Below are 21125 nucleotides of genomic sequence, written 5' to 3' on the forward strand. Positions count from 1 at the left end.
CATGGGGTTATATGCAGATTCAAGCTGGCATAACTTTACTACAGAAAGTCAATGCTAAGTGGTTCCTGAGATATAAACTCTTATGAAATGAAAAGTTTTACTGTTGAAAAGGCAAAACTTGGACTCTAGCAGAAATATTTTCCCATCTTACTGTTCCAAAGTATATTTACCTGAGGGGTGACCTTGTGGTCAATTAGATTCTCAGTTAGAGATAGAAGCAAGGCATCCAACTCATCTGTAGCATCCTATGGAAGACACAATGTACAGATGTTAAATGACCCATTAATCATCACATAATTTTTTCCACATCCTCGCAATGTATAATTTGGACCTAGGCCAGGTTGATGCTAACCTTTGAACAAAAAGAGACCTCAGGAATAATGGTTATTAGTGACTTCCCCTTTTTTTAGAGGGGAACCTAGCCTACAATCAGAACTTTAAAAAGCTAAAGTGTTATGGGAATTTTCACATAATTATTCCTTTTGGTGAGACAAAACCTAGTAGGGTTAGAAATATCTGGCTCTCAGCTCTTAAAATAGATGAGGAAAGTAAAAGGTTCAGCCCATGAGGCAGTGAGTAAAGAAGCCTGAATCCCACATGCTTCTTTATCCATACATATGGGGGCTTCACTGTCTACCAAAGAGAATGATATAAACTTCCCTCTATAAATGTTAACTAATACTTTTTGTTTAATTAGTATTTGAAACATCTTATAGAAACTGAGTTCTGTACTGGAGGCTGTGTTTTTGGGGGAGATGAGAAGAATTTTAAAAAGATGAAAGGTAAAATTCCAATCTGGAAATAAGAGAAACAAGTATCTAGGGTGTAGTACATAACAAAAAGGCCATTCATTTATACATCCCTATTTCCCATCTGTCTGTCGTCAGGCTATGGTGTGTCCCCTGTTCAATGTTGACCTAATCCTAATCACATGCGAAAATATTGTCCTCTCTCTTCTCACCTCTCCCTCCCCCCATTCTACCCCCTCCTACCTCCAAACATGGTGACCTCCCCAAACAGCTTGTGCATATCTCTACCATAACATATTAAAATTTTCTCTCCAACTGTACCATAAGCAGTTTGAAAGAATGGCCATGTTTCATTCATTTTTGAATTTTAAAAGCCTAGCATGTTGTCTGGTACAATACACAATAAATCTCTGAGCTAAATATCCTCCTCTATTCCAAAAACATCTGTTTCCACCTAACAATTTTCAATGATCAGTCGAAGATGTCAATATATCTTTTTAGAATTTTAATTAGCAGACAGGAATCTCTAGATTGAAGGTATTTTGGGTGGAGTTTTTTTTAACCCAAAAGTCTGAATAATTACACATCTAAATGTTAACTATATACTGTCTTTGGGTAATGGGGATACAAAGTGATTCCTAATTTTTTCTTATTATGAAGTATTTCGTAAGCATCTATAATAAATGTGTTTATGCAATAAAAGAACAAAATGGCAAATGTTCGTTTACAAAAATAAATTTGTGTTTAACTTGTAGATGAAGACACTCACTGGCCAATGAACTGGTTTTCTATGATTTCTGAACTGGTAAGGGTGTGTGGCAAGTAGATATAGGAAAAGCAAGATTTGAGATAAGCCGGTTGTATTACAACATGATCAACTTCAGAAAGCTAATTTTAGGGAGTTCCCGTCGTGGCACGGCGGAAACGAATCGGACGAGGAACCATGAGGTTGTGGGTTCGATCCCTGGCCTTGCTCAGTGGGTTAAGGATCCGGTGTTGCCGTGGGCTGTGGTGTAGGTTGCAGATGTGGCTCCAGCGTAGGCCAGCAGCAACAGCTCTGATTGGACTCTTAGCCTGGGAACCTCCATATGCTGCGGGTTCAGTCCTAAAAGAAAAAGTTAATCAGTCAATATTTATTTAGTGCCTATTATGTGCCATGTACTGTTTCAGACACCAGGGAAGCAGAGCCAGCATCCAATTTAATCCATAGCCAGTATCCTATTTAATCCAAAAAGATTAAATTGACTGATTAAAAAAAAATACAGAGATCACCTAAAAAACAAAAATACCAACAAATAACACAAAAACTGGAGAAGAAACCCTCAGATCCTCTGGTGAGGGATTTGACAATAAGATTCTCCCTAGAAGTGAGGCAAATGGTCAGTCAGAAATTACCTTGGTCCTGCCTAGGAGTCAACCCAGTACAGTCTCTGGAGAAACCTTAAAATATAAGTGTGGAGTTCCTGTTGTGGCATAGTAGAAACGAATCCAACTAGGAACCATGAGGTTGCGGGTTTGATCCCTGGCCTTGCTCAGTGGGTTAAGGATCTGGCGTTGCCGTTGAGCTATGGTGTAGGCTGCAGATAAGCCTCAGATCTGGCATTGCTGTGGCTGTGGTGTAGACCGGCAGCTACAGCTCCGATTCGACCCCTAGCCTGGGAAACTCCATGTGCCGTGGGTGTGGGCCTAAAAAGCAAAAAAGTGTTACCTTTAGAGCAGAACCACCTTCTGCAGGTGTGGTGCACATCCCAGCACGGGGCTCCTCAGGGAGGGGCGTGTTATTCTCATTAACCACAGCACTAAGAAGAAAAAGAGGAGGTCACGTCATGAGGAGTGATACAGGAGACAGAGGCAGCATTTTCAAAGAAAGACAAGGCTTTGAAAAGAAGAATAAGAAATCCATGCAGGGGAAGTAGAAATTGCATTTGTGAGGAGCATGGGAGCTGCCAGCACTGCCCTCACTTGCTGCTGTGAAACCCCTCCCCACCCCACCATGTAACAGCTTTCACCTCCAGGTCAGACTCATTCACAGAAAGGTCAAAATGGTGGACTCCACTGCTGCCCTCCTAAATTGCAATGAAATGACAGAAGAGATTTATTTTTGACAAAGGAATAAATTCATGAAACTTCAATACAGAATGTCAGTGGTAGTTCAGAAGTGTTGAGGAAATCCTGAAAGCTATGAAATGCACAGAAGAGGATGATATTAGAACTACGGACAGATCAAATGTTACAGTCTCCTCCAAAGAGCAGAAAATCTAGAGAAATTATATAAAAGAAAAGATACAAAAACTGTAAGAAAAGACAGACAGATACACAAAAAAGATTAAACAGGCTGATTTCTAAAAGCTGTTATGAAATACATGAAGGGGAAGTTCAGTGGGACAGAAAAGAGACAGAATATCTGAGCTATGGGAGAACAAGTCAGGAAACCACAGAGAAATCACTTAAGGACTTGGGCTGGAGAGCTCCACTGCAGACAGAAGTAACGTCCTGGGTGCCCCACATACTACAAGGGGCCTCAACAGGTGAGAGGGTGTCAGCAGTGAGACAAGGATGTCTAACTCCAGATAAGAATACGAACAGGCCCAAGAAATAGCAACAACAACAAAAGACAAAAGACAAAAAAAAAAAAAAAAAAAAAAAAAAGAACAGGAGCAGGCGTACAAATGGCTTTCACACCAGGGAGGAAGGGCAAAAGGCCAAAAGACCATCATCCACCAAGCTAACACACCCAGCAGGAAACCCCAGTTTCTCAGTGTCACTGAAAAGTGTGCAAGCAATAGGAGAAGTTCCTGCCCAATCCAACAAGGAGACTGAGAAAAACGTGAGACAAATCCTAGAGTGGAAAAGCTGGACTTATGAGAAAAACAGAAGCTAGGACTGCTGCAGCCATAACACTGAGGCAAATGGAGGCAAAAAGATCAACAATAAGAAGGAACAGTTATGAGAAACAGAGAGGTAACTGAGATATTTCAACTGACTAACAGATACTGGATATTAAAAAAGATAAGGGCTTATGATTTTCTAGAACTAAAAAAAGACACAGGTCTTCAGACTGAAAGACCACCCTGAATACCAATAAGAATAAAAATAAACTATTCCCCTGAGACACACAGTCATGAAAATGCAGGATATCAAAAATAAGCAGTAAAACTTAAACATTGCCAGAGAGAAAAAAACAACTTTGTTCTCTAGAAAAAAGAAACAGCTCAGATGAAAGGAGCTGATTTAAGAAGCAGTAAGCACTGAAAGGAGCGAAATACATTTCACAGCGAATTCCTCCAACCCTTCAACAAAAGATTAGTCCTGCTTTTCAATACACTAATAGTGAACTATCAGAAAGAGAGGTCAAGAAAACAAGCCTGTTTAAAATCACATGAAAAAGAATAAAACACCTAGTGATGACACTACTATGAAATGAGATAGCGGTAAGGATGGTAAAACTTTGTCAACCTACTATAAAAAGCATTAAATTGCAGGAGTTTCCTTGTGGTGCAATGGATTAAGGATCTGATGTTGTCACTGCAGTGGCTGGGTCTGATCCCCGGCCTGGAAATTTTCACAAGCCTCGTGCATGCCCCCTCCTCCCAAAAAAGAAAAAAAAGGCATTAATTGCATACTTTTGAAGGGTAAATTTAAGAGAATTACAACCCAATAAGAACAAAGATAAATGATCTTTTTATCTTTATCTCTTTTTTGTCTACTCTGCAAAACATGAAGGTGTGACAGAGCTCGATATGTGGTACACAGAAATGTATTAAATAATCTCCAGAATTTTCTGATGCCTGCAATATTTCCTTTTAAAAAGGGGGTACAGGAACTTTTTTAAAAAGTGTGGTATGGCATGCGGAAAAAGACAGAGTAACAGGAAAGGAGAAGATCCAAAAACAGACCCAAGTTTATATAAGAACATATAAGTATATTTTAAAGGTTCCATTTCAAATCCTGGGAAAAACAGATTATTCCTGATAATAAAAATAGATTATTCAAAATACCATTTTGGAAGCTGGAGTATTCTAGGATGTTCTAGCTTCAAAAGTTTAATGACATTTCTAATAAACAATTAGGCATTCCCCATTATTCTCCTCTTAGCAAAAAAAATTTTGATGATATTACTCTAAAAGGCTCCAGTAACAACAGTCGTAGTAAAAAATACCGTGGGAAAACTGATTTATTAGAATTAATTAAAAGGTTAAGTTGCAATTCCAGTTTTACCCTGATCACCAATTCGTATGTTTGCTGAATACGAACTGCAAAGTCCTTTATACAAAGCTTAAACGCTATGTTGATTATGGTGCCTGGAACTGACTGACTGCAGTTTATCAGAAAACTCTTCACTGAATAAGTTTTGAATAATGGCAAAAGAAACGCATTCATTCATCCAGCAATGTTTTAGCACCAGCTAAGCACAGAACACTGGATATACAGAGATGAACAACACAAATTGGACAGAGTGGGGGCAGAGGTCTAGTAAGACAAATAAATGGCATAATAATCAAAAGACAGGCAGAAGGAACTTAAAGGGAATAGCAAAGAAATTTGTTGCATCATAGAAGAGCCCATGGTAAGAAAATTTACAAGAGCAATCCCACCATGATGACAAGGATGGCACTAAAGTTAACCGCCTTCCACATCTAAGAGAAACTGTACACATTCCTCATGTATGTCTTAAAAGATTAAAAATATCTTAGGTTGTTTTTGCTCTACAGTTTGAATCTGCTGAAGAAGAAAGAGAATGGAGAAAGACTAATCAGAAGTATCTTCAAATATCTAAAGTTAGGTTCTAGCAAGCTATGTAACAGATAGAAGAGGAAACTCAAGGTATCTTTTGAACAGATATCCTGAAACCGTGTGGTCACAGACTGGGAAAGAGGTAAAAAAGCACCCTCAAGAGGGAACTGAGAAGGAAAAGAACATCAGTATAATTCAGTCTACCCAGAGCTGTACCTGTTTGTGGCAGCATCCTGAACACTGGCATTCTTATGACTTAATAAGCTATCTTCTCTTGTAACCTAAGAAAATAAAATCATAAAAATTAAATCTTTGTTGAGGATGCTAAAGTAATAAGAAATACATATTTATATGTGTTTCCTGTAAAAACAGAAATATCATCATGCTTCAGTTCCTTATCTATGGAAATAGCAGTACTGCAACCTGTGCCATTCCATCCCACTCCTAAATTAATAGTCCGAGTTTCCACTGCAATATGTTGGTATACAAGTCCATATACTTCACTAGACAGCTCTCAGATATTTAAGACACCATGGTATATTGGCCTATATATACAGAATCCAAAAAGATTCAATGCCAGAATGTTTCAAATTTACATGATAAAAGAAACAGCTATTAAGCTCTATATCTAGCTTCCTACTTTTCCCTGAACACAGAGAATATTTCAGAAGAGAATTCTAAAAATTATTTCTGCAGAGGTCAGTTAGTTCTTCCCTCAACTTTTCTGAGGTATCATTTGCATACAGTAAAATGTACACATTTAAAATGTATGGTTTTATGAATTTTGAAAAATATACACAGGTGTATAATCAACAATAAACATCTGTAACACTTCCACTACCCTCAAAATGTTCTCCTGAGGCTTCCACTGCAATCCCATCGAAATCCCTTAGATGCAGCCAGCAATGAGCTGTACTTTCTAGTTTTGTATAATCATAATATGCTCACCTCCTTAGAGTAACATAAGCCTTTTGAGGTTCGCCCATGGTGTTGCATGTATCACTAATTCAATCTTTTTTATGTGCTGAGCAGCATTCCACTGTGTGGACAGACCACAATTTGTTTATCTGTTTACTCGCTGATGGACGTTTGGACTGTTGCCAGTTTTTACATATTGACATACTGCAAATAAAGCTACTAGGGACAGTCATACCTGTGTGAACCTACATTTTCATTTCCCTTGGATAAATACCTAAGAGTGGATACTGCTGGGTCATGTGGTAAGTATATGTTTAATATCTTACCAAACTCTTATTTGGCCATAGTGTACTACTGTTTTCATAAATTGTTGAATATGATTTGCTTATACTTTGTTAAGGACTTCTGAGTCCATGTTCAAGCACAGTATTGGGCTATCGCTTCCTCTCGTGGAATATCTTCCTCTGGTTTTGGTATTGGGGTGATATGAGTCTCATGAAATGAGTAGGGGAAGTGCTCCCTTCACTTCTATTTCCTGAATGAGTTTGTGCAGAACTGTTGTTCTTTCTTCCTTAAATGTTCAGTAGATCTTAACAATGAAGACAGCTGGTCCTGAACTGTTGTTTTTTGTGGGATGATTTTTAACTATAAAACAACATCTCTTTCATTTATGGCTATTCAAGTTTCTCTCTTGTTCAAGTCCAGACAGACCCAAAAGTAAAACTGAGATGTAAGGTTATGACGACTCTTGCAGCCACTGGTGCTATGACATGCAGCACCAACACCAGGGTGAGCACTTACTAGATGCTCAAGGTTATTATTCATGGTTATTATTTTATTTCATCCCAATAACCCACCTTAGGGTAGGCATTACATTATCCCTTTTTAAACATAATTAAACTGAAGTTCAGGGAAATGAACTAACTTGCCAAGTCATAGTTAGTAGGTGGTAGATTAGAAACAGGATTCAAATTCCAGTTGTCTGACTCCAGAGCCTGTGCTGCCTGCCATATTTTACATTTGTTTTATATTTACTATTATGTTTTACATTAACTTTGGGGTGAGAGGAACTGCCTGCCATATTTTACATTTGTTTTTATATTCAATATTATGTTTTATGTTAACTTTGGGGTGAGAAGGTACATATAACACATGAACAATATTCCTCTCAGTTCCCTCAGGCTTGTGTCTGGGGAAGGATGGACAAAGAGCATCTTCCCAACAACAGGATATTCTGAGACCTTAGCTGACCAGCGTCTGTCCTGTTTCAGTGTTGAGGATGAGTCTGAGAGTTAGGGAGGCCAAGGGAAGGCTGGCTGGAGAGCGCGGACACCATAAACTTCATGGGGACTGGTCCCTGCATCCTTCACGAGATGTTGTAGCTGACTCCTCACCATCCCTCTGTGGCTAAGAACATCACAGTTTTGCTGAAGTGGGGGTTGGGGGATGGTGGGGAACAGCCAACTGATAAAGGGTGATCTAAAGTCACAGACTCAATACGGACAGGAAGCTAAAAAAATCACCAGATTTCCCGGCTATAAAAGTAACAACAATTAGAGACTCACTTCTCTAGGAATTTGACTTTTTAAAAAAAAACACTTTATACCCTAGAGTATCTTTACTCTTTTTATCCTATGACTGCCCCCTCCTAATCTAGCCTGATTAGAATTTAGAGCTGCGAAGGCACCTGCCACCTCAAGCGTGTTTCTCAGCACTATTCCCTCTAACTGCCAACCAGGACACGAATGTCCAACGTTCATGTATTTTATTTGTTTTACAGGGTCGCTCGACCCAAGTCTCTTAACATTGAAGACATCTGGCCACTCTGCCAGGACCCCCTCAAAAGCAGCCTACCTTCTGCACGGCTTCTATTTGAGCCTTTAAAATGTTACTTTTCAAGTCAGGAGGAACTCTGCGGGCATTCAGTCCTGGGCTGTCCATGGCATTATTCAGACATTTCTCAGTTAACTTCACCACTTCCTCCTAGATATTAGAAATATACTGTGAGCAACTCTGATAGGCAATAATTAGGTGGAAACAGAAAGGGACTGATGTTCATGTTCAGGCAAGCAGGGAATCATGTGCCATATCCTACTCTAGGAACTGTCAATGACTCCTACATGCAGTTTCCAACTAGGGCTCAATAATCACAAACATGAAATATGAAATTGGGAGGGACCCCTGGACATCATCAAGCCCAATTTCCTGTCTTTAAGCAACTGAATAATGAAACTACACCATCCGTAGCAAATGCCTGAATTAAACCACACATGAGGAATCTCAACTGGATTTTAGGTCAGATTCTACACAGGCTAATCCTTGTGCTTATGGAACTGTCACCAGGCAGACAACTGTTTGTCAAACAGCCACAAAGAGGTCACTCTCAGATCAAGACTTACAAAAATGATCAAATAAAGCATAAGTCTGGTCAATGAAGATCGTAATTAGAGCAATATAAACTAACCATTACAAAAAGAAAAGGAGAAAGCAAAATAATAAGTGTAAATTACCTGCACTACAACTGACATTTTACCTAATTTAAAATGAATGACAATCAATTACCATCATTATTACTACGGTTACCATTTAATGCTGGTCTAAATAACAAACTCACTCTCAATATTTTCTTAGTCTCACATACAGCTTTTGTCTGTAAAACAGGCCAGGTGCCATGTATGGGATTATATCCTGTACCACTTTTCAGGTTTCAAAAGATTTAACTCATGTGCTTATTCCAATCTGGTTTTCCATAGTGTAGTCTCCATACATCTGGCTCTGAGTGGGATCCTAAAATCTGAATGATTAATAGGCCTCCTCAAGTGATTTCCATACACATAAGAGTCTGAGAATCACTACTCTGTACTAAACTCTACGTAGGCCTGTAACTTTAGTCTTTGGGATGGCTCCAAGTAATAGAAAGAAGACTCTCAATCCTTTTCCAGTGATGGCTAGCTTACACCATATGGCCCAGCAATCCCACCTGTGGGCATGTGTCCAAGGAAACAAGATCACTATCCTGAACAAATACTGGCACCACATTTTCTGAAGGAAATCCTGCTATTTTCATCAACATAGATGAAGCTGGAGGGCATTATGCTAAGTGAACTAAGTCAGAGAATAACAAATACTACACAGTATTACTTAAATGTAAAATCTAAAAAAATAAATCCAACTGATAGAAACAGAAAATAGAATGGTTTCCAGGGAGTAGGGAAATAGGGGGAGGCTAGTAAAAGTTATGAGGTGAATAAATCCTAAAGGTATGGCATGGTGACTGTAGTTAATTAGACTGTTTCTTATACTTGAAATTTGCTAAGAGAGTAGATATCAAGTGTTCTCAGTTCTCACCAAAAAACAAAACAAAAAGGTTAACTTATGGTGATGGATGTGTTAATTTGACCACAGGAATCATTTTACAATGTATACTTACACCAAATCATCAAGTTGTAGTTTGTTTTGTTTTGTCTTTTTAGGGCCGCACCTGTGGCATATGGAGGTTCCCAGGCCAGGGGTCAAATTGGAGCTGTAGCCGCCAGCCTACACCACAGCCACAGCAAAGCCAGATCCAAGCTACATCTGCAGCCTACACTACAGCTCATGGCAATGCTGGATCCTTAACCCACTGAGTGAGGCCAGGAATTGAACCTGCGTCCTCATGGACACTAGTCAGATCTGTTTCCACTGAGCCATGACGGGAACTCCAAGTTGTACGCTTTAAATATATTTTAATATTATTTGTCAATTATATCCCAATAAAGCTTGAAAAAGTTCTCAGCTAGTTAAAATGCTTTGACATTTTCTTTTCAGAGACAATTACACTGTGGACGAGCTTATTTGCTTATCATTTATATTTGCACATCACAGAATTCTCAGAGCAACCCACCTCTGACATAGGCAGATACTTCTTTTCCTGCCTATATTTAAAAAAGAAACAAGAATTCAACATACATATCATAGGTAAAAGTGCCTGTGATTGTTACCATTTTTCTGGAAGGCAATTTTGCGTAAGTACTAAAGGCTTTAAAATTATTCCTGAAATCTGACCTCACACTTCCACTTTCCAGGAAAATGATTGAAGATGATGGCAGATATTTATGGAGTTCCCTTGTGGTGCAGTGGCTTAAGGATCTGGCGTTGTCACTGTAGCAGCTCAAGTTTGATCCCTGGTCCAAGAACTTCCACATGCTGTGGGCACAGCCAACAAAACAAAACAAAAACAAACAAAAACAAAAAAGGCTCACTGTCACAGTACTAATTATGGTGATAAAAATTAGCAACAATCTAAATGTCTAATAGGAGCCTGAGTAAACACAATGATGACATATGCACACAATTTAGCCATTGCCTGTAATATGTTACTGAAGTAAAGAGATTTATAATTGATTAGCTATAAAAAAGAGTCACTGAATTTCTACTTCAAAAAATGTACATTGCTTTTAAATGTTTAGAAGTATGAACCTTCTTTCTCTTTTCTTTTTTTTTAGGGCTGCACCTGGGGCATTTGGAAGTTTCTGGGCTAGGGGTCGAATGGGAGCTATAGCTGCCGGCCTACACCACAGCCCCAGCAATGCCAGATCTGAGCTGTGTCTGTGATCTACACTGCAGCTCACAGCAATGCTGGGTTCCTAACCTACTGAGCGGGGCCAGGGATCGAACCCGCATCCTCATGGATACTAGTCGAGTTCATTACCACTGAGCTACAACAGGAACTCTCTGGAAGTATGTATCTTTAAAATGTTAACTGTAGTTATCTCTTACTAGTGGGATAAGGAGGTTTTTACAATTTCCTGCTTTTTAAAATCTGTATCTTGTAGAATTATCTTGTATGTACACAACAGAAAAAACTGCTAAAATACAAGTTGAATGTAATAGCTTTAAAATATTTTCACACTGTTTTATTATTGCATGTAAGTCCAATGACACCCAATTACTATGCTATTGATATATCTGCCTTGAATGACCAAAATGTGGCAAACAAAAGACCAAAAGAATTAAAAAGATACCTTGATTCCTAAACAGGTCCAAATTAGACCTGTTCTAACACGGCTGGGTGCTTAAACTCTTTGTAGAGCAGTCCTTAGCCGTCAGAGTCAGCTTAGTTAGGAGCCTAAGTCAGGGGTTAAAGTCTGCTGAAGTTTGTTTTGGAGCAAGAGCTCATGTGCCCTGGGCACAGAAAGCCAAATGACATCGGGAGTTTGCAGAAAAGCAAGGGTTTATTCATAGGCGCCAAGCAAGGAGAATGGGTACTTCGTGAACAAAAGGCCTGAACTCCCTGATGGCTTTCAGGCAAGGGTCTTTAAAGACAGTGTTAGGGGAGACAGTCGTAGGATATGTGATCAGCTTGTGGACCTCCTTCTGATTGGTTGGTGGTGAGCAAATAGGATGATGCTTCTGAAACCTCAACCTTCTGGTTCCAACCAGTCTGGGGTCTACTTATTTACGGTCAACAGGTAGTCACCATCCCCGACCTCTGCAGAACAACTTAAAGATATGCATGACTGTTATCTACATTCCTTCAGGAGGAGCAGGAGTCCTATGACTCTGTATCCTAATCAGTAACAGTTTGAGCCTACTCTTTGCAACTCAGGGAAGGCTAGGAGACTAAACCTTTTTTCTACAAACAAGAAATGGGGAGCACAGAGGGGCTTTTGTACCTGGGAAGGCCCCACAGGATCCTGCTTAGTTTCAATCTCCCCTTTTCTTTAATACTCCTCAATCCTGAGGGGGAACAAGGGCAGGACAAGAAAGGGAATAAAGTTTTTTGGATAGTGAGATTAATCATAAACTCAGCAAGGGGACTCAGTTTTAGGGGGACTTAGAGTCAAGTTCTCAAACAGAATGCCACCAGATAGGCTCAACCAGAATGCTACCAGATCCGCTCACCCAGAATGCCATCAGATTCAGACACAAAACCACTCTCGAAACAATCTTGGCTAGGAAGCATGAACATCTTTCAGTAGGGCATTTATACAGTCAAATACCTAAGGTGAAGAATTAGAATAAAGAGTAAAACCTAAAAGAAAAATAGTACCTTTTTTTTTTTAAAATACAGAGAAGACTTATTTCTAAGAGCTCCTTCATTAAATATCTCAGAAAAACTGAAACTGTTTAATTATTTTTAAATTGTGTAAGCCTTTAAATAAAGTGATGGTCTTTTTGGTTCTGAGGAGAGATGTGAAGAGTTATTTTAAGTTTGGTGTGGTTTACTCCTTTTGAGTCATGGACCCTTTTGAGAATGTAACAAATTTTGGACCTACTTTCCAGAAAAATGTATAAATGAATCAAAGACAAGAATATGTATTCCATTTCACAGGGTTTAAGGCACTTCTCATAATTATTCATGAGTAGATCCATCATCCGCAGGCAAAGAATCTTTGCAGGATTAGATACAATTTACCTTGTGTTTTTACTAAATATACACAAAGGCTTTAAACACTTTATAAACTGTTTCTTTCCGTTGTTTTAAGGTATCTAAATGAAGACAGAGTGGTGGCTGAGACCACTGAAGCAGGAGGTGGATGGGTCCCGGGCTGAGTAACTGGAATCTGTCCACTGTGGAAAGACACTTCAAAATGAAGGGACCACATTTCTCATTCTTGAGGTCAAGGAGGCCTCCTGAACTACACATGCACAGAAAGGTTCTTTGGGGGTTAGAGAAGGGCAGGGGCACCAGTCCAGAGTACAACCTATCCACTTCCCAGAAACCCTTGTGCTAGAATCCATCTTGGCTAAAAGATGCTTGTGCACACAGGGACAGGCCCTGAGTCAGGCCAAATACGGGTTCAAGGCCAGACAAAGCAAGATGATTGGCCAGAGGACACCTGGAAGAACTGCCCTCATATAAATGACTTAAATCACGCCAGAGGAGAGTGACTCTCTCTCTCTCTCTGAGCCCACCCATGCTTTCTGTACATGTATCTTCTCTCTGAATAAACACTTTATTTGCCTCACTATTCACATTCTCTTTGCTGAATTGTTCCTGCAAAGAGATAAGAACTGAGGACCTACATCAAACTTGCTGGGGACCTACATCAAACTTGCTGGCCCTGGTGGTCTAGTGGTTAGGATTCAGTGCTCTCAACCCACAGCCACCTGAGAACATCATGACAAAAGAGAAGTGAACTTTTAGAGCTAGCCTACTATGTAAACTAAAAAATGCTAAGCTACCAATAGCATAACAGCCTGATATTCAGACTTAAAAATTACTTTAGGGACTTTCTGTTGTGGCACAGCAGAAATGAATCCGACTAGAATCCATGAGGATGCGGGTTCTACCCCTGGCCTTGCTCGGTGGTCAGGGATCCCACACTGCTGTGAGCTGTAAAGTAGGTTGCAGACGTGGCTCAGATCCCACGTTGCTGTGGTTGTGGTGTAGGCTGGGAGCTGTAGCTCTGATTTGACCCATAGCCTGGGAACTTCCATATATGCTGTGGGTGTGGCCTTAAAAAGCAAAAAGCAAAAAAAAAAAAAAAATTACCTAAAAAACAAAAACAAAACCCACACCAACAATACTAGTATAATGTTAGTAACCCTTCAAGCTAAAAAATCAAAGCAATGAAGGTTAGCAAAGAATATGCCATTCCCATATATGCCCCTTTGACATAAGGGGTATTTTGAGCTGAAGGCAGCTGAGGAGAAGCAGGTACAAGAAAAGCTCTGTCCTTCCCCTACTTTCTTGAAAGCAGGACAAAAATTTACAAAGGTGTCCCGCCTTCCTCTCTACCAGAGGACAAAAGTTAACCTCTGTAAACAGCTCAAACCCCTAGCACTGAGAAGTATTTAAATCTGCATAACAAGCAGATTTACTCTTGTTTTCCCTGCTTATCCTTGCATCCTCCACTCTAACTTTCTTTCTTTTGACTTTAGCTGAAGATGGTATTTAGCTGGAATGCTAAGCCACCTCTGAGAGTTACTCACTAGGCCCTGGCATCTCCCATGTATACACGAGGTATAAATATTAATGAACTTGTTTGTTTTTCTCTTGTTAATCCATCTTTTGTTACAAAGATCTCAGACAAGACTCAGGAGGGTAGAGGTGAAAACTATTTTTTCCCCCTATAGCAATTATTGTCAAATAGGAAATATTTGCCTTTGCATTTGTAAAAATATCTTTTTTTTTTTTTTTTTTTTTTTTTGGCTACACTGTGGCATGTAGAAGTTCCCGGGCCAGGGATCGAACCTGCACCACAGCAGCGACCTGAGCCATAGCAGTAACACCAGATCCTTAACCTGCTGACCACCAGGGAACTCCCTGAAGTGGTTAGTTTTTATGGGCTGGGTAATTTCACAGGCTAAGGAGTGGGAGGATTTCTCCAACTATCTGGGGAAAGGGAGATTTCCAGGAACTGGGCCAGTGCCCATTTTTTGGCCTTTTACGGTTGGCCTTGGAGCTGAGATGGCACCTGTGGGTATGTCATTTAGCTGCTAATGTATTACAACTAGAGTATAATGAGGCCCAAGGTCCACTGGAAGTCAAGTCTTCTGCCATCTTGAGCCTAATCAGCTCTAACCAGTTTTTATCCTATTTTGTTATTCTCAAGGGCTATGCCATTCTTTTAATGGTTGTGCCCTGTTCCCTTCCCTCCTATCTCACTATCACCATACCCTCTGTGTCCAAATGGAGGGTAGGAGGAAATAAAGTACCTATTTACAGAACCAAACTAAAACATTTGGTGTCACATTTATGTCAGGGACAAAATGGAAATGGTCAACAAAGGCATGTAAAGGACACTTTAACCTTAAGGGGAATTTATAGCTCTCCTCAGAAGTCCACAGAAGACACCAGCCAATCCCCATGCACCAAGTCTGCTTACTCCCGCTCTGGACTTCCTGTTCCCCTAACTCAGCTACTCTGATCCAAGTAAGAAAGAAGACTACTAGGCAACCAATCAGAAAAAAAAAAAAGCAAGTTACTTTTGTATTTATCTCGTAAACACTCCTTAATCTGTCAGCAACTCAGTTTCCAAGCTTGCAGGTCAAAACCCTTTTAATAAATCATCTTTCTGTTTTGTTTTATTGAGAGTACAGATTTTGTTTTTGTTTTTACAGCCACACCTATGGCATATATATGTAAGTTCCCAGGCTAGGGGTGAAATTGGAGTTGCAGCTGCAGGCCTATGGCACAGCCAAAGCAACACCTGATCTGAGCTGCATCTGCAACATATGCCACGACTTGAGGCAATACTGGATCCTTAACCCACTGAGAGATGCCAGGGATCAAACCCACATCCTCACAGAGACCAAATTGGGTCCTAAACCCACAGAGGCACAAATAGGAAGTCCCTCCCAGATTTTAGTTTTTGATATAATTTTTGGTTATACCCTCTTAAGGTGTGGATACAAAGAAAATCAACAGTAAAAATGACAAAGATTATTCCAAATCACATGCGATAGCAACCTGCCACTAGATTACATTAACAACATGAGAAGTACAAGCTGCAGGCCAAACCTGGCCCACCACCTATGTCGGAGAATAACGTTTACTGGAACGCAGCCATGCTCATGCCCATGTGGCTGCTCTCACGCTACAATGGCAGAGCTGAGCACAGTGACAGAGACTGTGTGGCTGCTAAGACTGAAATACTTAAATGACCTTTTAATGAAACAGGCTGCCAACTTCTGGTCAAGAGAACAGTCATCATGCCTTACTATTTTTTTTAATTGAAGTATAGTTGGTTTACAATGTTTTGTTAATTTCTGCTGTACAGCAAAGTGATTCAGTTATATACACACTTTAAGAAAAATATATATATATATTTATATTTAAAAATTTTTTTTCTGGTTGTGGCACACAAAAGTTCCTGGGCCAGGGATCAAACCTGAAAAACAGCAGTGACAATGCCAGATCCTTAACCCACTGAGCCACCTGGTAACTCCTCCATTAGTTTATCATAGGAGACTGAATGCAGTTCTTTGTACTACACAGTTAAGACCCTATTGTTTATCCCCTCCATGTATAATAGTTTAGATCTGACAGCTCCAGCTTCCCATTCCTTCCTCCCCAACCCCTTCACCCTTGGCAACCACGAGTATGTTCTCCTTGTCCCAGAATCTGTTTCTGTTTCACAGATAGGTTCGTCTATGTCATATTTTAGATTCCACATAAAAGTGACATCGTATGGTATTTGTCTTTCTTTCTGACTTATTTAACTTAGTATGAGAATCTATAGGTCCATCCATATTGCTACAAATGGCATTATTTCATTCTTTTTTATGGCTGAGTAATATTCCATTGTATATATGTACCACATCTTCTTTATCCATTCATCTGTTGGTGAACATTTAGGTTGCTTCCTCGTCTTGGCTATTGTGAATAGTGCTGCTATCAAGACAGGGATGCACATCATGCAGTACTTTTAATTCTTTACCCTAAAAAGACTAGTTGCTAAAAGGTCATGCATGGCTTAAGTGTGCCCCTGTCCTCACTAATAAATGCAGTTTAGATTTTGTTACTTAAGCATTTTTTAAAATTTGCTGATAAAGAAACAAGAAAAAAATGATTTCTGAAATGAAATTTGAAGGTAAAGAAAATCCTGGAATTGTCTCAAGTAATTAAGAGGAGGAAGGTTATTTAAAAAAAAAATTAAAGATCCTGACATAGCATAAACCCTAAAGTATCTCTAACATATAAGTCAGGCAGACACTGTGAGTAAGTTTCCAAAATAGGGAGGCACCAAGAAAGAGGGAAGAAGGAGTTCCCTGGCAGCTCAGCAGGTTAAGGACCCAGTGCCAACACTGCTATGGTGCAGGTCTGATCCCTGGCCTGAGAACTTCCAAACGCTGTGGGTGCCGGGGGGTGGAGGAACAAAACAAAACAAAAAAAGGAATGAAAGAAGGGAAGAATCCCAATGACTTGAAGAATCAGGGGGCATCTTCAGGCTGGAAAGAATGATCAGTTCAATATCTGAAAAGGTGATTATTTTAGTCTTAGGCTGAGGAAAACTTGCTGCTTGCTCAGGCATCTTGATCAATTTGCAGATAGCTTAGGAAATGTTTTCCTACACTGAGGTGAAATCTGCATAACTCTTAACATTCTCACTGACCTTAACTTTTCCCTGAGGCTATTAAAAAACAGGGACTTTACTTCCTTTTTCACATCACGGCTCTTCAGATAGCTGAAGTATTCTTTCCTGAGATTACCGATCTTCAGCTATAACTTTGTTTCAAGACCCTTCACCATATCCCACTTTAGATCTCCTAAATCATTTTTATCTCTCCTGCTTTTTAATACTATGGTTGGATCTCCCTTTTAAGCCCTTTCAGTTAATACAACATAGCTGTCTTGGCAGCCTCACTTCACACTCTGTTTCCATATCCTCATTTTAACACATGCCTGTTACCTTCTACACCTCCCTATCCTAACCCTACATTCGTGTCACACTTGTCATAACATACACTCTTATATCCAGTCCATCATTCCAGCCTGTCAGTCTTCATGGATCCTGATTTGGCCTTCCAAGCCGTACCAGCTGTTACCATCTGAAAATCCCACTAGCAGAGGAGATCTGCAATACGTGTACCAGCCTAGTGGGACAGGCCCCAGTTTTCTGGGGGCCAAGATTTTTGTAATTCTTCTGTGGATTCCACACAATACTTATTATCTGATATCTTATAAAACATAAACAATAAACAGGTTTGTAAAACTGAATCAACAGTGCATCAGGGTCTCAAGTGACACATCAATCCTGTGTGATGCAGGCCTGACGGGACATGAGGTCCCTCTAAAATGGGTTCTTAAGACAAGTTTGGGAGTTCCTGTCGTGGCGCAGTGGTTAACAAATCCGACTAAGAACCATGAAGTTTCGAGTTCGATCCCTGGCCTTGCTCAGCGGGTTAAGGATCTGGCATTGCCGTGAGCTGTAGTGTAGGTCACAGACGTGGCTCGGATCCTGCGTTGCTGTGGCTCTGGCACAGGCTGGTGGCTACATCTCCAATTAGACCCCTAGCCTAGGAACCTCCATATGCCGTGGGAGTGGCCCTAGAAAAGGCAGAAAGACCAAAAAAAAGACAAGTTTGATGTCCACTCTGCTGTTGGCAGTGCTAGGCCGAGTCTTACCTCACAATGCTGTGACTGGTACAGAGCTTCTCAGTTACCCAAATTTTAGAGCTAGTCACCCAACAACTGACACTTTGTTTTAGGACAATGTATTTTATTTACAGTAGGCTTTTCATCCTAGAATTACTTTAGTTAGTAAAGCTGAAATTAAGATTAATTTGCAATCCTTAAGCAAACATCAACTATTAATGGCCGAGGTATAGAAATCAGACTGGACTAAGAATGTGTCATATAAATAAAACAGGAATTAATTTTTAGACAGCACTAGTTGAAGAGTTCAGGTAGCTAGATATCCCTTATTTATTACTACAAGATTAATTATTTCCTACTTCTGCTTGGGACTGAGTAAGCCTCACCAAATATTAGCTATTATTTTCCCAGCCATTTAAGCCCCCAAAGACTCCTTGATAGTATACTGTCCTTTACCTAATCCATTCTTTTTTTTTGGCTGCCCCCAGCACATGGAATTTCCAGGCTAGGGAACAGATCTGAACCAAATCACTGTGACCTATGCCACAGCTGTGGCAATGCTGGATTCCTAACCCACTGTATCGGGCCAGGGATTGAACCTATGTCCCAGTACTCCAGAGATGCCGCCAATCCTGTTGTGCCACAGTAGGAAGTCCAACATAGCCCACTCTTTTACTCCCTTTCCTATCCTGAACCCACACTCATACTCATTTTTTTAAGGCTTCAAAACTAATTTAATAGATCCTCTGGTTCACAAGCTAAGTTAAGTTGCAGCTCAAGACTGCAGGGAACCCTGCACAAGAAACAAGCAGGTTTCCAGTAACAATCACTCACCTCCTCCCCACCGTGCGGAGCCCTCTGGGACTGAACAGTTCATTCTTCTCTAGGTTCACTCCAGGCCTCCACTACCTTTCTGTCAAAATAACTGCCAACCATCTAAAGCTTTCACCTAAAGCTTCCAATTAACCCTTCTGTCTCTGACTCTGCATTCCCCCACCTTAAAGAGATAGTAAAACAAAACAAAACAAAACAAAACAAATGAACAAAAAACCCTGATGATGTAAAGGAAACAGACCAATATAACTGAAAAATACTGAGGGGTCAAAAAAAGAAAAAAAAAAGGAAAGGCTTTCTGAAGTTTAATCAGCTTCTTTCATTTTCTTTCTTTTTCTTTTTAGGGCCACACCTGAGACATGTGGAAGTTTCCAGGCTAGTGGTCAAACCAGAGCTGCAGCTGCTGGCCTATACCACAGCCACAGGAACGCCAGATGCAAGCCACATCTGCAACCTAGGGCACAGCTTGCAGCAACACTGGATTCTTAATCTTAATCCTAAATGAGGCCAGGGATTGAACCTGCATCCTCATGGATGCTAGTCAGGTTCTTAACCTGCTAAGCCACAACAGGAACTCCCAGCTTCACTCCCAGCTTCATGTTTTTTTCTTTTCTTTTGCAACTCAGAAGTTCCTGGGCCAGGGATTGAACCCATGCCACAGCAGTCACCCTGAGCCAATGTAGTAATAATGCCAGATCCTTAACTACTAGGCCACAGGGAACTCCTAATCAGCTTCTTAAAGATTTTTTTTTTTTTTTTTTTTTTTGGTCTTTTGTCCTTTTAGGGCTGTACCAGCGGCATGTGGAGGTTCCCAGGCTAGGGGTCCAATCAGAGCTGTAGCTGCCAGCCTATATACCACAGCCACAGCGACAGCAGATCCAAGCCATGTCTCCAACCTACACCACAGCTCATGGCAATGCCAGATCCTTAACCCACTGAGCGAGGCCAGGTATCAAACCCCCAACCTCATGGCTCCTAGTCGGATTCGTTTCTACTGCGCCACAATGGGAACTCCCCTCTTAGAGATATTTCTAAGAAAAAATATGATAAAAGGAATAGAAGGGAAAAAAAGGCTTGGATTCAAAATGACAGATTGATTTTTGGCCACCTGCAGTATATGGAGTTGCCGGGCCAGAGATCAGATCCGGGCCACAGTCAAGATCTAAGCTGCAGCTGTGGCAATGCCAGATCCAAAAGGACAGTTTTAACAATGACTATGTAAGAAAGAAGAAAATCGCTCTGTACTCCACAATTGGGTCTCTAAAGAAATCCCAATTAGTTATCCAAGGATGAAAGAGCACTGCTAGTTAAATCTTCTCCTTTCCTCTTTATTTATTTATTTATTTTTTATTTATTTATTTATTTATTTTTGCTATTTCTTGGGCCGCTCCTGCGGCATATGGAGGTTCCCAGGCTAGGGGTCTAATCAGAGCCATAGCCACCAGCCTACACCAGAGCCACAGCAACGCAGGACCCGAGCCGTGTCTGCAACCTACACCACAGCTCACGGGCAACACCAGATCCTTAACTCACTGAGCAAGGACAGGGACTGAACCCGCAACCTCATGGTTCCTAGTCGGATTCGTTAACCACTGCGCCACGACGGGAACTCCCTCCTTTCCTCTTTAAAACCAAACCAAAACAATACATATCTGGAGGTCCCACCAGGGCACAGTGGGTTAAGAATCCAACTTCAGCGACTCAGGTTGCAGTGGAGGCGTGGGTTCATTCCCCGGCCCTGTGCAGTGGGTGAAAGGATCCAGCATTGTAGCAGCTGCTGTGTAGGTGGCAATCCCTGGCCATATACTATGGGTATAGTCATAAAATTAAAAACAAAAGGAATTCCTGTCATGGCTCAGTGGAAA

At 40.5% G+C, this 21125-nt stretch overlaps 1 protein-coding gene across 12 annotated transcripts in view; it reads right to left on the reverse strand.

Moving 5' to 3' along the window:
* EPB41L5 (erythrocyte membrane protein band 4.1 like 5) overlaps nucleotides 1-21125 on the reverse strand; it is a 137041-nt gene that overhangs the window by 17335 nt on the left and 98581 nt on the right. For all 12 annotated transcript variants that reach the window (XM_084999617.1, XM_084999616.1, XM_084999614.1 and 9 more), the window contains 4 exons: nucleotides 8256-8384; nucleotides 5700-5764; nucleotides 2458-2548; nucleotides 171-245 (listed from right to left, as the gene is read on the reverse strand). In XM_084999617.1, coding sequence (XP_084855743.1) covers nucleotides 171-245; nucleotides 2458-2548; nucleotides 5700-5764; nucleotides 8256-8384 — 360 coding nt within the window. The remainder of the gene's footprint in view (nucleotides 1-170; nucleotides 246-2457; nucleotides 2549-5699; nucleotides 5765-8255; nucleotides 8385-21125) is intronic.

This window comes from Sus scrofa, chromosome 15, assembly GCF_054392235.1.
Source record: "Sus scrofa isolate SSC_HxYL_T2T_F1_AM1 chromosome 15, Sscrofa_HxYL_maternal_Yorkshire_Landrace_v2.0, whole genome shotgun sequence".
NCBI lineage: Eukaryota > Metazoa > Chordata > Mammalia > Artiodactyla > Suidae > Sus > Sus scrofa.